The sequence below is a fragment of the Suillus clintonianus genome, assembly GCF_016758775.1.
Source record: "Suillus clintonianus strain FC179 chromosome Unknown DEU56scaffold_52, whole genome shotgun sequence".
Lineage (NCBI taxonomy): Eukaryota > Fungi > Basidiomycota > Agaricomycetes > Boletales > Suillaceae > Suillus > Suillus clintonianus.
The window spans coordinates 108,233-123,098 of record NW_024539276.1 but is presented as its reverse complement, the minus strand read 5'-3'; the positions used below and the strand labels follow the sequence as shown (position 1 = coordinate 123,098).

General features: G+C 49.4%; 4 protein-coding genes across 4 annotated transcripts; 1 reads left to right on the top strand and 3 right to left on the bottom strand.

Annotated features, from left to right (window-relative positions):
* Positions 1-2,189: 2,189 nt before the first annotated feature.
* On the bottom strand, positions 2,190-4,306 carry DEU56DRAFT_757409 (major facilitator superfamily domain-containing protein; the record flags this gene model as incomplete). Its single annotated transcript, XM_041350126.1, has 12 exons — positions 2,190-2,372; positions 2,423-2,489; positions 2,538-2,627; positions 2,677-2,765; positions 2,824-2,948; positions 2,997-3,029; positions 3,089-3,096; positions 3,146-3,461; positions 3,513-3,626; positions 3,678-3,771; positions 3,827-4,015; positions 4,073-4,306. The coding sequence occupies 12 exons, from the start codon at positions 4,304-4,306 to the stop codon at positions 2,190-2,192; spliced, it is 1,542 nt and encodes a 513-aa protein (XP_041206829.1).
* Positions 4,307-5,750: 1,444 nt separating this feature from the next.
* On the top strand, positions 5,751-7,458 carry DEU56DRAFT_812914 (uncharacterized protein). Its single transcript, XM_041353633.1, has 4 exons — positions 5,751-6,074; positions 6,126-6,230; positions 6,285-7,094; positions 7,132-7,458. The coding sequence occupies exons 1-4, from the start codon at positions 5,998-6,000 to the stop codon at positions 7,370-7,372; spliced, it is 1,233 nt and encodes a 410-aa protein (XP_041206828.1). The 5' UTR covers positions 5,751-5,997; the 3' UTR covers positions 7,373-7,458.
* Positions 7,380-10,531, bottom strand: DEU56DRAFT_902375 (uncharacterized protein). Its single transcript, XM_041356592.1, has 6 exons — positions 10,411-10,531; positions 10,294-10,359; positions 10,178-10,243; positions 9,255-10,122; positions 7,957-9,200; positions 7,380-7,883 (listed from the first exon to the last, which is right to left on the bottom strand). Exons 1-6 carry the CDS (start codon positions 10,484-10,486, stop codon positions 7,684-7,686), a joined length of 2,520 nt encoding a protein of 839 aa, XP_041206827.1. The 5' UTR covers positions 10,487-10,531; the 3' UTR covers positions 7,380-7,683.
* Positions 10,532-10,741: 210 nt separating this feature from the next.
* DEU56DRAFT_739723 (uncharacterized protein) lies at positions 10,742-11,210 on the bottom strand (the record flags this gene model as incomplete). The annotated part of the gene is made up of 2 exons (XM_041348760.1): positions 10,742-10,996; positions 11,049-11,210. Coding segments are annotated over 2 exons (417 nt in total), but the record flags the coding sequence as incomplete, so codon positions are not given.
* Positions 11,211-14,866: the final 3,656 nt, after the last annotated feature.

Genomic DNA, 14,866 nt, shown 5'->3' with positions numbered 1-14,866 from the left:
AGTTTCGCCGTCCAGAATGTATGCGCGCCCCCCAGTGTCATATCATACGCCACCCGGCTTCCCAGTAGAAGCAGGTTTGGTGACGGGTTTGGCAACAACTCCTCCTGCTTTATTACTGCCCTCGCGTGCAGTACGCTTACGAGCAAGTACTTCCTCTCGTTTTCCTTCCATAAGGCCCCCTTTGGCGAAGCAATCCTTCGCATAGTGCCCCCAACTGGTACAGTTGGTGCAACAGAATGAGTGGCCTTGACGCCCACACTCGGAGCACGTTTTGGAACGCCCACCATGATTGCCTCCGTTTCCCTTGTTGTTGGCGACTAACGCGACGTCCCCGCTCTTGTTCTTTTCGGTATCGAGGAGCTGTTGCTCGACGTCGAGACGAGCACGAATGTTAGAGGGGCCGTATGCGCACGTATTGGCACTAGTGGAGGGGCTGGTGGACAAGGCATCCGCGATGTGATTGCGAACGTGTGGGAAGTCATCTGTCATGGCGTTCAGCATCATGATGGTTAGGAAATCCTCCTCCTTGGGTAGACCTATGGCGTAGATACGCCTGACTAACTCTCCAAGTTGAGTGCTGGTGGACGATAGACGCTCAGAACGGCGGTAGCGAATTGTGAGGGCCTGCTGGATGAGTAAGATCTGGGCGATAGGGCCAACCTTTTCATGGCGGGACTTCAACGCGTTCCAGGCGAGATAAGCGTTGGTGAAGCCGCGGAGAAACTCTTGTTCTTCTGAGCTGGAACGTGTGCGTAGTGCCGCGATAATACAGAGGTTATTGAGGTCCCAGTGGGACGCGCTCGCCGGATCAACAGACGGGTCAGGACGCATAATAAGCCCGAGAATATAACCACCGCCATGTTTGAGAAGGAGGTAATTTTGCATCTTATCGGACCAGATCCCCCAGTTGTTGGTTCCTCGGTCCAGAACTTCGATCTTTTCCAAGTCCGTTTGGCTAAGAGTGATCGCAGTTATGGCGGGCATGACTAGGGGTGATGGCGAGTTCGCCGTGGTTGCGTTGGCGCTGCTCTTTGTGCGGGTATGCGCTGGCATTGTGAGGACGATAACGTTGGGGATGAAAAGGTAATGGGGTGAATCCCCACGAGTTCTAGATATATAAATGCTTGGGGTTTGAGAGGACACGCTTGATGCCTTCTTGCCCGAAGTGGTAACAATAAGGTGGTTCGATGACTCTGATCGAAGCTCACACGAATCAGCGTACGCCCGAGGTATTATAACCCGACGTAGTTGTTCCTGGGCGGTTAATTAATGTCCAGATGGTTAACTGCTACTCGTTCACGAGTAAGCAGGGCTCATAACCTGTTAAATCTAGACACGGATCAACCTCAGTCTCGGTGGAACGGACTGTATTATGTACCTAGACACGGATCAACTAATACAAGTGTGAGTTAGTGTCTAGGTATCGAAGCGGGACAAAAAACGAACGTACCCTCAGTCTCGGTGGAACGGACTGAGGGAAAAAGAGATACAAAGGAAAATAGGTATATAAGGAGGTTTGAATTCCTGATGCTCGAACTCCGCTGTACGCTATCGCGTCGGCACGTGCGCTCGCATCAACACACTCCTGCTGCCAAACAGGCGTGGAGCGAGTTCCCCACTCTCATATAGACGAGGCTCCACAACGTCAGGGAGAAAACAGATGTCGAGGCTATGTACGTACTGTGAAGCTGCTTCGGTTGGATCGCACTTTGAAAACGTCATGCTTAGGCCCCAGTGTACCTGTATAATGATGCGCTTTACAAGTGGCACAGATAGCAAAATAGGCCACTTCAGGTGAGCTACCACAATAGAATGGCTAGTGAGAAGCAAAGGGTGTTAGATGGCGATCATATATGTCGGCACAACGGTAGTATTGATGTCTTCTTCTGAGAATTTGGCTCCGTCATATTCGACGGACAACCCCAGAGGCAATTCATGCCAAGATAATGATCGCCACCTCCAAATTTCTGAGGCAGCCATAAGTAGCTTCTATTAAGGCCTTAGAAATAACTATATTATCTCTGAACCTAAACGTCCTGTCGGAAAAAATGCGCTCTTCTAAGCCTCCGAGATGAACGTCCATGTGCTGGTGCGGTAGTGACGCCCTTTACCGCCGTCGTTGTGATTTGGTATGGCCGAAGGGGTTTCCCATCCCGATTCCCGTTGTGATCATCGAAGAAAGAAAAGAATCAACGGGTCAAAGAGCTCTTTGCACGCATACGTTCGCCAGCGTAATATATCCAGATGGGGAAGGGTATACCGATGATGATAGCAAGACCTGCAAGGAGGGAATTGCCTCCCCCATAACCAAGTGCAGCAAACATTTGTTGTCCAAAGAGGGGGAATGCGAACCCGAATAGTGAGCGGAATGTCTGGTGATGTGATTAGTGGATGGATGCTGACGAAAGTAGGGGTGACTCACAGAAGCAGCCGCCACAGCACTTGCGGCGTATGTAAATGTATCTACGAGGTATAGTTGGATGGGGAGGCTTGAAAGCGGTCAGTCGTGTACAGCGCTAGAAAAAGGGCACACCCACAAAGTAGTCATTAATCCGAATCCAAAGATAGCAGTACCGATGATGGGCATCATGAAGTGGAGCTCGGCTTGGGCAGACCAGCCATACCAACTAACGCAGGTCAGATCGGGAGTAACAAAAATGAACGTGTTTATCTCACAATAGTCCCACCGGGACGATCACCGAGCCTATTATCAGAGGAGGCACACGCATCTCTGGTTTACCCTTTCCTCCATTTTTTGCAGCAAGCTAGATACAGAAAGCGCTTTAGCTGCCGTAGTCGAGGGAGAAAGCAGCCTTGACGCACGTATGTATATGTCATGTTGGAAAGTTTGGCGCCGAGTATTGTAGCAGATAGGAATCCAACGCCAACTCCAATGTATGCTAGACCTGAGACTCCGGTGCTGAAGTGGTATACGCCCGAAAAGAGGTCTGGGTGCAAGTGTTCACTATTTATCCACATATTGAATGCGATCTTACCTGGGAAAGTAGCAAACATCAAGTAGTAGATACCTGATAACATGATTTCAGTGTACGTCCAATATATCTTGATGTGATGTGCTACTACTGACCGTACATCCTAAATAGATGAGCACCAGTTAGCCGCGTGAATACTAAAGTAAACTTACAGGGCCATGTATAAGCTCAGCATGAAGCATATCAAACTTCGGGCCAAAAGTATGACCGGTCGCTTGAGGTTGATCCATAAGTAAGCCCATTTGCCTACGTGGTGTGCTGTGAGCGCTGGATGTCCTGCAACTATCTTCTCGGGATCCGTAGCCATTTTTCCACGACGAAGCCTGATGACCGGTGCATAGGATTCTCTCAAAAGAGGAATGCCAAGCACTGCGGCAATAGCACACATAGCAACGACGACGTAGAAATCATATTTTATGCCGATCGACTCTGCGATGAAGCCTCCCATAACGGGGCCAACGGCGGGACCTTGCCAGACGAGTATGAACTTGAGTCAAGGTGGTACACTATGAAACGTACCTATCACAGGTCCGACATTGTATACTGCCATAGCCCAAGCACGGTCACGTTCGGAGAAGAGGTCGCTAACGACACCTCCACCAATTGCTACGGGTGCACTCCCGGCAAAACCAGCTTTGAAGAGAGAATAAGCAAAGTTACGAGCCCAACGGTCGCATGACATACCTAAAAACCGAAAGACGATTAAAGATGTGGTATTGGGTGACAAAGCGCAGCCGAGATTGCACACAAGGAAAAGTAGGTTCGATAAGTGGAGTACCTTGAGCTCATTCAGGGGAACAGCTACATTGAGAGTAAGGAAGAGGATGACGAACCCATACACGACCATAGACTTCGGACAAGGGTGCGGCAAATAAAGGACCGATGGCGAATGACAGAAGGAAGATACTGAGAGTCAACGCTGTGATTGTTGGATCGGTTATGCCATATTTTATGGCCAGGTCGGGCAAACCAGGTGCCATGATAGTACTGGCCAATGGCGTGACAAAAGTGTAGAATGCACCCTAACAGGAAAGCGAAATTAGCCCTCATTATTAGATATCGCTGATGGACAAACTGACGATTAAAGTGGTTGTCCATTTTTTTGCTGGAGACCAATTCCTGGGGTTGATTGGGTCATCTTGCCATTCATCCTCTAACTGTTCGAGTTTTTCCGAGATTTTATCCTCAAGGTTGTCATCTGGGATGGCGGATGCGACATGGAGCTGGGGAAGATGAAGGTCGTCCATATCATCACTGTCTGGTACGTGAGTATGGGAGGTCTCGACAAAGCTTATTCCTGGAGAGCCCGACATTGACCAGCGCTGAAGTAGACAGGCGACGGTAGGATAAGAGCCTCTGCATATGTCTGGCAACAGACTGTTAAAATAGAGGGTGGTGACTGAGCAGGTATTACACTGTACATTATACTTTGACAGGTACCTGCCGGTTATGTGCCGAAAACTCGGACAAGAAATTTCAGATGTCATACCGATCGCATGTACATGCGGACGGATGATGAGTGAGGCCGGTTCTCATTGGTTAGGCTCTGCAATCGCGCAAAGTGATGAACAGATTTTATTGGGCGTCGCGCGAGTACCTCCGAGTAATACTAGCTGTCGTCAATGCCAACTGGGTCCTAGTGTCGTGGTGAGCGCGGTATGTTCTGAGCCGGCGGCAGTTATCTGCGTGTCGTATCGAAACTTATCACTATAGATGTCACCGTGATGTTAACTGCTTGTTGCTTAGTACTATAGCTACCTCTGCTGTTCCCCATGGACCATGCATTCTGAATACAATTGGTGCAGTGACTACTCGAGGCAATAGAAGGAGAACAAAGTTGTGGCTGACAAATCGAATTTGGGTCATGATGCATGATGAGCCGCTACTGAAAATGGCAATCAGCTGAGGTCCCACGGTCATCGGTCAAAACTTACGTCGTCATCGTCGTCGTCGACGACGCCAACGACGACGAACTGTAGCTCAATCGCTTTCAGTCCTCATAAATTTCGCGCCGGTTTACTGCAACGATGACTTTAATCGGGGCATAAATATTACAGATTCAGACAACATACAAATCGCACCATAGTGCCGACTAGTCTAGCTCCCTGCGTGCAAAGCTGCCAAGGCATCGTGAGCTGCAGAATGCTCGCACAAAAGCCCCCCCTCTCGCAAAACATATTCATGCCTTCCGCATCGTCTGTTTGGCGTCGCTGCCTGCTTACGCTTTATACCACGGTCCACAGATGAGTTCACCAAACAATCGTTGTCAACTGATGGAACGCGTTTATGGCCGCCCGAAGAGGTATCCTGACTCCCAGAAAGACGGAGATGACATCGCGCCGTCAGACCTCGTCAGACTCATGAGTCTGGATTCCGGATAAAATCCCGCTAATTCCATATATCATGATGCACGCGGTCTTTGATCAATTTGATTGTTTGATGAGTCACCTATAGCGGGCCACAATCATTCCGCACGGTAAGCAATATCAAACTGTATCATAGGGATCCGATGGACCGTTCGGGACGACGATAGTCTTTGACACTTGCTTCTACTTGGGGTCATCGAAAGTTCCTTTCACATTTTTTATCCGTCATTCTATAATGCAGGGGGCCCGGGTGAATGCCAGCTATAGGGTATTCCATCACTGGGCAAATGTATCAACACAGCACAGGTGGGTTTCAAGGAGCGTGTCCAAACAATGGCAACCACTGAAACGCGTATGACCTGCGGAAGAAGGCACAATCTGATACGTCGCCCACAGTATTCTCCTGTATAAAAGACATGCCCCTCAGCTGCTAACTCCTCAGCCCTTCTCTTTCCTTCGTTTTCACGGCTCACCCAGGTGCAGGCAGTACGTTCATTCTTCCCCATCCGGTTGTCTTCTACTAACCTCATGACGCGACAGCCTATTTTTGAAAACCCCGTACATTCTCATTATTCTCATTTTTAACATACCTCTTTGATTTTTACTTTTCAACGTTTTTATAATACTCATCGTCCATCATGCGCTTCGCTACTCTCGTCGCTCTCGCTGTCGTCGCGTCAACCGTCCCTAGTCTCGCTGCCCCTGCTCCATACTTGTATGTCTCTCTCAGACAGCCATTCAACAGACCCACTGAATGCATTTCCAGCGCCAGCCGAGTCGCTTCCAACCTTGACAATAGTACCGTCGAATCATCTTTATGCAACGGCACCTTTCATCACCTTAATGGGACAGACATCCTGCAGCATGTCAAGTGCGTCAAACTCCTGCAACCTAAGATGTTGAATTAACACTGACATCTTGACAGCGACACCATTCCTGAAATCAAACAATTCTGGGGTGGTCTGGTCGGCCTGACTGTCAATGGGACAAGGACTAATTCGTCCCTTACTTCCAAACGCGACAATACCTCCGATATCGTCCAAGCCATTGAAGCAGTGCTCAACGAGCTGCCCCCTACAAGGAAGCGCGATACCACTGCAGACATTGCTGCCGCGCTCCAGACTCTCTTGGACGTATCTGGCTCTGTACCGAGTGATGTTAAGAGAGATTCAGCCTCCTCAGATGTCGAAGACCGCAGTCTCAATTTCTCGGACATACTTTCCATCATCACGACCGGGTTCCAGAACGCCGGAAGCTTGGAGGGTGTCACCAAGCGTCAACCATACTCAATTCCCCCGGTGGAAGAGCGTAGCCTCCTTTCACCCAGTGCTTCGTCCTTGCTGAAGAACATCGCGAATGTCGTTAGCATAGGAATAGGTGCTGATACCATTGCGAACGCCTTTGGTGGGAGCGACAGCACCAAGCGGGACTTTGCTTATGATGGGGACTCCATTACCCTGGTCGACGAGCGTAGCCTCCTTTCCCCCAGTGCCTCGTCCTTGCTGAAGAACATCGCGAATGTCGTCAGCATAGGAATAGGTGCCGATACCATTGCGAACGCCTTTGGCGGTAGCGACAGCACAAAACGGAACTTGGACCAAACGTTTGGTGGAATTGGTGGAGTTGGAGGAATCCTGGGTTCAGAAGCAGTCCAGATGGAAGAACGCAGCCCCGCCATTTCTTCCAGTATCGGAAATGCCCTGGGGAAGTTGGCGACCATAGCTAGTGTGGGGGGGTACTATTGCGTCAGTGTTGTCTTCCTTTGATGGAAGCAACAACGGCATGAGGCGCGACCTTGGCATGGACTCGGGACACAATCATGACCAGAAGCGCGTCGTCTCCTCCGATATCGAAACCATCCTCCAGCAGATCGTAGCCTCTTTTGAGGGTGCTGTGGACCCATCAGGAAGCACTTCTGCTTCTACCAAGCGTTCTACCGGCGTTCTAGGCCTTACGGATATCATGACCCCGGAGCAACTTGAGGAGATTTTGAACGATTCATATTACGCGTAGTATTTATTGATGCATACATTGGAGGCTAGTTGGATACTTATTAGCTAGCATGCCGATGCTAATAGCATTTGAGATTGTGCGCGTTATGGAGCGGTCAATGGGGCCCAGTGAATCTGGATTCTGCTTCAAAGCGTTTCATCGCTTCGATTGATTCTACCTGCCAGTGTTGGTCAGCTTTGCCTTCAAACTCAAACACAACGGAGGGCGTGATTAGAATAATGTCTAGGGAGTACCATAATGTAAACCGAACGACTGTAATTTAAGGTTGGGACGGGTGATATTCTTCTGTGCCATATTCAAACATTGATAGACTAATCCCCTCCCACACTGGAGCGGTGAGATCTGGCACAGGTCCTCCGTGGGAGTGCCGGGGGTCCTGGCGCAGTGGCTGGAGTCCTGGCTCGTAGGTAGTCGCTACTGCATGTTGTAGTCGGTCCTGCATAGACAGAGCCGTCGCCTCCTGCTACAGAGGTTTGGCCTTGGTTCCCTTGCAGTCCTGCCCGTTCCAACACTGGTTCAAACGTTCAATGACCCTAGCACTACATGCAAGCACCTTGATAATTAGGGGACTGATGATTATTGACCAAACCTCTCAAGCGTGTCCCTGGCTACAGTCCTCAAGTCCTTCACAGCCGCAATAGCGACCCCCTCTCCCTGCGGCGCCTGCGCTAAACCTCTTATCCGTCTCATCTGTCTCCTCTCCAGTATGTTGAGAACATCGTCCACTTTTCCAATGAACTGTGGGAGATCAGATTTTGAAGCAATCTGCATATACCTCTTTGTGCCTTCCACAAGGATGGGGAGAAACTCGAAATAGCGGTCGTCCAGGATCAAGGAATAATGTAGGGACCATGCGCTTCTCATCACGTCCCACCACTGCTGCTCTGTGAAAGAATCGAGTGGTGTAACCGCCGTCTTTTCAGATGCGATTCGGAGGAGGATACCAGCTATGTAAAAGGGATGTTCATCGTCTGGTTTGCAGTACTCTGCAATCAAGCTAATGCACTGATCTATATGGTGATCCCGACACAAATGGGGGTGCCAATCGGAATTCCCCGCAAGGGCAAAGACCAGTTTGAGATAGCACAGGTCACGGGGATTGTTGAAAGAGTGGTGAGGGTCATCATTGGCGGGTGTTGGACTGGGTGGCGTATAAACCACGGACAAAATAGCGGGGGAGAGCTTGGTCAAAACCGCGTCCCGCATCGCATCATCCATGGCGTCGATCGAGGCCATGTCTTCTCGGAAACTGTAAGCAGTGTGAAGAGCAGCGTGGCGTATATGGTCAGGCATGTTACTGTCCATGCAGGCGATGAGCCTCTCGATGAACACATGTTGTTTGGCCGGGCTGCAGCGCACTGTTATACCACCCAGTAGCAAAAGAACGTCATATATTGTCTCGTGGTCGCCGGAATCAATGTAAATGTAGTCGAGGTAGTCCACCAGCCAGTCGGAGTCGTCTGGCGAGTGGGAATCTCCTTGCAAAAACTCGGCATACCACAGCAGGTCAGGGTCCCGAGGCACCCTGGCAGCAGCGAACGTGAAGTGCAGTACCTTTCGTAGAGCTGCCAACAAAGCAGAGGGATCACTTTGTTCGGATGACCTCGCCCGTGAATAAACCTTCCTGCACGCCTCCAGGTTCCGCATCGTATGGAATGAAGGTGGATAATATCCAGCAAGCTCGAGAATGCGACAGATGACGTCGAGGAGCTTCCATGCTCGGCGTGCTGCTGCTGTGTTGTCACCGTTGATATTGCCTCCATCGCATGCCCAGAGAGCCTTTTGGAACTGCGTCAAAAGAGTCTCCGCGAGTTGCTCCAGAGCAGAACTACACAATATCGTTGTTAATCATGAGAAGAACCACCAAATGAGTCAATAGCACCTTTTGTCAACACGAATTATGTCCTTCTTGTCAATCTGAACCCCGACCATGACGCAAGCAAGAAGAGTGCAATTGGCAATGATTTGAGTCGAAGGAGATGATGGAGAGCATAGCAATTTGGATATCACTGTTATGGCGAGTTTTTCTCCTCCTTCATTCGCTCTCCCAGTAATAAAGTGATACGGAAGAACATGTGACAGCCACTCCGGGACGGAATCGGGACAAGCCTGCAACCCAACAGGAAATGGAACAAACACGGTCTCCGAATCTTCCATAAGACAAATATTTCCAGTCGTGCCGAGCACCGTGTTGTCGGCTGTACACGTGCCCGGCTGCATCATGAAATGAAACCAGATGAAGTCTCTTCCCCCCTCAGGGCGGAGGAATTCACCACGGCCAGGATGTGCCTGAAGAACACGGCCGCAGTATAGATGACTTAGAGCCAATGTACATGCCGAGGCCTTCTCCTTCAACGACGGTATGATTTTCCTCTGAGTGTCGACGCAGCTCATGAAAATATCATACAGCTGAGGCAGCATATCTGAGACGTCAAGATCCAGAGGCCATTCGACCTGCGGAACAATACTGGCAGCAGCGAGAAACACTTCAGGGTCCGTAGATGTCTCGAGCAACCACTTGATGCTAGGTGCGTCGAGATCGCTGGTGGGTACGTGAGGGAGGTCAAGGTCAACTTCAAGGACGGATGTGTTCTCTGCCACAACATCTTGATTCTGGTCGAGCGATTGTGCTTCCGAGTCTACAACATTTGTAGAAGACCGTGGAACAAAGAATCGCAGCCCGTCACGAAGCGTGGCGAACGCCCGTGGAAGATATCGCCGTGCAAATGCGCCGACCGCACGTACATGGCCTGGGTAGTGACATCAGCACACAGTATCTTGTGTAATAGTGGATAAGAACATCACCTCTCAATGCTTCAGACAACCAGGTCCATCTCGATCCGAGGGTCCCAACCAGTCGTTGCAGCACACCTGACAAGAAACGGTCAAAACCCGTGTAAAGGTAAGAAGATATAGCTCACCACGCACTGAAGTCGTGAGCTGCTGGAAATGCCTGGAGGCTGGTCTAAATATCAGGAGTAAAACTCCTGCAATGTTCATTGAGACTGGAAACGACCACGAGAATAAAATGATCTTACTGTCGATGCGTAGCATGCGCAATATCGTCGATATCGGCGTCTGGAATGGACAGGAGGGAGATATCAAACATGCCATCACCGTCAGCGAATAGAACAGAAATCCGAAGACCGTTGTGGCAACGATGACAAAGGCGATGCTGCGCTGCTCGTACCACATGTTGGCACTCAGGGCGATCCCAAACAGAAGAAGGGAGATCTGAAGCAAGACCGGAAAGGACTGCACGACAGCATCGAAATACCATGCGACGAGGCCATCGAACTTCTCTTGTCTGCGCTTTCCTCGCTCCTCCGGCGAGCCACGGCCATATCTGTTAGACTTGTAGTACCCGAGCCACTGCTTGCCTAGTACGGCTCCGAAAGCAGCGAGCAAGCTCATGGACAAACTTGCATATGCGATCATTTGGATCCGTATCGTCGATGTGGGCGGCGACCACGGAGATGCTGGTGCTGCGGCTGCAGTGAGGTTGCCGAGTCCGATTTGTACGAGTTGTGCGAGAAGGACATTCGTAGTGTCGCTGGGGTTGGGACTGAGATTTGGCTCCATCGCCACAATGAAAGACGTGCTGACAGCGGAGAAAAGACCAGACTGATTCAACATCAATCTCAAAACGGGTCAGAAATGAATGTGCGAAACATACGAAGACCAACACGATATCCATGTCGCTCGTATATCGCTCAAGAAACTCGCCGTCGTGTTCCTCCGCGACTCTTTTGTACACTCCCCAGAAACGAGAACGATGGTCCTTGCCGCTCTTCGAGGCAATTGTCGAGTCCTGGAGAACATCCAATACTCGCTCCATGACGGTTACTCTGCACATAGGATGTCGTCAGCTGCGATTGTTTGGCTTATTCTTCGCTCACAGTTTACTTAGATTTTGCTGGTCCTTCTGCAACGCGGCCTTGTCCGCCTCGCTGAAAAAAATTAATCGTTTGAGTAGTTTGACATCATCAATGATATGGACTTACGGAACTAAGCCACCGTTGGGTGAATCATCGGAAGTGATTTCCTGTTTGTGAGGTTCTGATGACTGTGAAGGCCTGATATTCGATCTGTAGTTCTAATGAGGAATAATTTGGAAGCATTAGGGTACAAATACTTACATCCCTGGTGGCAGCTTCACCGACGAAGGTCCACAATCTTGCTTCTCCCTGTGTTGTTATTATATGGGTGATACATCCCAGGGAGCCGGAACTTACTCTGAATCCTCGGTGGGTCGTACGGTATCCTGTTCCGGGGGAGGCTGCTCGTCGTTGTGGGCGCGTTGATCCTCGGCGCCGCCGGCGCCTGATGATTTTGACATGAGGAAGTTGGAGCTGCACGTATTTGGATACAAAACAAAGTCCAGTGGAACTGGGAAGAGTATGTGGCTCTGAGCGGGCAGAGAGAAGCTGTGGTGGTGTTTGGATCCAAAATAACTTGAAAAGCCAGTGGAATCGGGAAGAGTGTGAGGCTCTGAGTGGACGGAGATAAACGGTGGTACACAGCAAGCTGGTTGGGCGCCTGCAACTATCACAGACACGTGCAGCACATTGTTGACGCTGACGGTCACGGTGTTCGTGAGCGCTCCCTAGACCAGTGCACTGTGAGACGTATCCGAGTCAGGCCGAAAGACAGTCTAGCTAGTAGCATCGCAAAACATCGATATGCGCTGACTTCAACAAAAAGTATGGAACGGTCAGACCAGTGAGCAGGTCATGCAATTAGGAACGACAATATGGTAGACCAATCCCTACAGCGGGCCGAGGGTGCCAGTTTCAAACACCGAGCGGAGTTCGTTGTGTGTACTGTTGGGGATGCAACGTCACAATACTATACTCTCTCGAGCTCAGTACTTGCGTCAATCTGAAACTATGCAATATCATTAAGTACAGTGCCAGTGTTCAACTTAATTACTTCAAGCTTCGACTTGACTTTCCGTGCAGATTGTTCGATTAGATTCATCAGAAAATACTATTTCAACCGGAGCTTGAAATGCTCTTCGTCATAGGGAGCCCATTTCCGCAGTTCGACGAGTCCTATAAAGACCATTTGCTGCCCGGCTTTCCTCCCTCTCAGCTTGATCTGCCTTGACATCGTTTCGGTTACTAAGGGTGGCTAAGTAAGGCGCGTGATCCACTTGGCGTGCAGCTGGGAGCATGGTTGTTTTTCGTGCATTTGCTGCACAAAAGCCCACGATGCTCACATGTTGTTGCAAAACTTTCGGTTCGAATCGAGATTTGCATAATGGCGCAGTCGTAATTTTTTTTGTTCACTGTTGGTGTGCATGACAAGCACGCAACGCACATTAGCATGCCGATTGTTTCGGATCAGCATTCTATTGTACGATAGATGAATCACAATCAGTGCGTTCTTCCGTAGAATTTTGGAGGTCGACGGTCGTTATTGATTTTGCTGACGTGATCTATACCTGGTCAGCGCTAGCTTCAAAGAGTCTGAACGTTAACCACCAATCATGTCGGCCTTGCTTCGTTGGCTGGTCAGCCATGCATTCGTTGCAATACAAAAGACCTTCGCGGCTCTTGTTTGACCCTATTTCTTCTCGACGCCATATGTTCTCTCACACTAGAAGAGTCGCTGTGGATGAAAAAGCCGCTATTGGCAGGTGCTAGCGCTCATGCCTGATATATAGTGCCTAATTCAGTGATCGTATCGTGTGTTTGATCGGGAATACCTGTTGATGTGAGGTGGACGCTCTCGTAGCGAAATACGAGAAGTAAATTCTGATGTTCTACAGCAAACTTCCGTTGCAATCGGCCATGCAAACCTGTCCCCTGGCCACGCGCTAAGTCCAAACACAGCAAATGTCAAAAGTCACATTGTTGTTTTGATTCTGATGGGCAAATATATGTCCAGTGCGTGGATGATTGGAATGCAGTAAATGATCATGAGGATGAACCTAGCTGTAGCAAGGCAGTGGCATGGCTTGGCAAAAATAGAGCCTACAACTATTAGCGCTGTCTCATGAAATCCTGTCATACACACGAGAACTCACTGATATATTACTTTGCTACCAGAGAGGACCAAGCAGAAAAGCAGCGAGTACTGTGCAATCGTCCTTCTCATTTTCTATCATGACCAGTGACAGAGCCCAGAAAATATACGGGCGGCTTACCCTAATGAGCATGATTCCCTTGCGACACCGACCGTTGAGTCTTCTGAATACGCCGTCCACTGAAGAAGCTCCACCCCATAAAAGACCAACTCAGAAATCGCTGCGCCCACTACAACCAGCATGTGGGAAGTACTTGATTGCTTTGTCATGATGGACTGCTGAATGTGTAACAAGAACTTATCTCGAAAACAAGATGACGAAATCACGAACAGCTTAAATTTACCTTTTCAAGTGAACGTTCCACCCATGACCAACTGCTTGATTCATGTCCCACATCTTTAAATCAGTATTTTATTAATATTGCCTGATGAAGCACAGGCGTGTTCCAATTCCACGTCCCTACCCTACTACGAACAACGCGAGCCGAGCTCGACTCCCATTCACATCAACTGCGTGATGCATTTATGGTGGCATGTTTTGCATCGGTTTTCATTAGCGTCGAGGGTGTGCGTTGGCAGCTGTTGGCAAGTGTGTTATCTTGTTCAAATCTCTGACTTTTCTGATGGCGTGCCGACAGAGTGTTACCCCCTTCAGCCCTGGGATATCCTAGATGCTGCTGAGGCTCATCAATAATATCACCACCAAATCCACCAAATCAAGCTGTACAGTACAAAGAACAACAAGTCGGGCTTCATGCGGTCATAACCATGTGTTCAACTCTTCTTTCGCCCATGTCGTCTCTCAGTGCTGTCTTGATCTAGGGATTGCTTGTATATATCTCCATCAGATATCAATCACAGAATTTTAACTAGGATACCGTGAAACCTGATGCTTGTCACTGGCACCGCACCAACTCCACGATGCAAATCGAAGATTCCGCGCTGATCATTTTCAACATCCTTATGATAGGATAGCCCGACGAGGGAGGCAGAGAGCGAGAAGGTGTGCGTGAAGTGACAAAGTGGCAAGGACTAGGTTGGGATATGTACTTGCAGGGAGGTATTGCTAGCCTGGGTAAGTGGATCTCCCCTACTAGTATTTCTAACGGCTGACTTTTCTGGTCTGGCATCATGCCGACGCAAAGAACCATCATTGATCTTATGGATGACACTATTATTAGAAGGAAAATAGATCATATGAGATCTATTCAAGTTTCGCATCACCGCCACTTTACCCAAGGCCCGCTACAGCACTTCGAACGTGACATCATATCCATCGACAGGAACGGATATCATCCCTCGGTCCTCTAAGCACTGGGTGGTGGTGGTATATCTAGCACGAATATCATCATTGTATGTCCACCAAGTTCCCTTCTCCCTCACATACATCCTCTAACAGTATGACACTAGTCTCAGACGACCCTAGTTATTGGCCACTCATTAACGCTTGGCGTATTAGCAGCT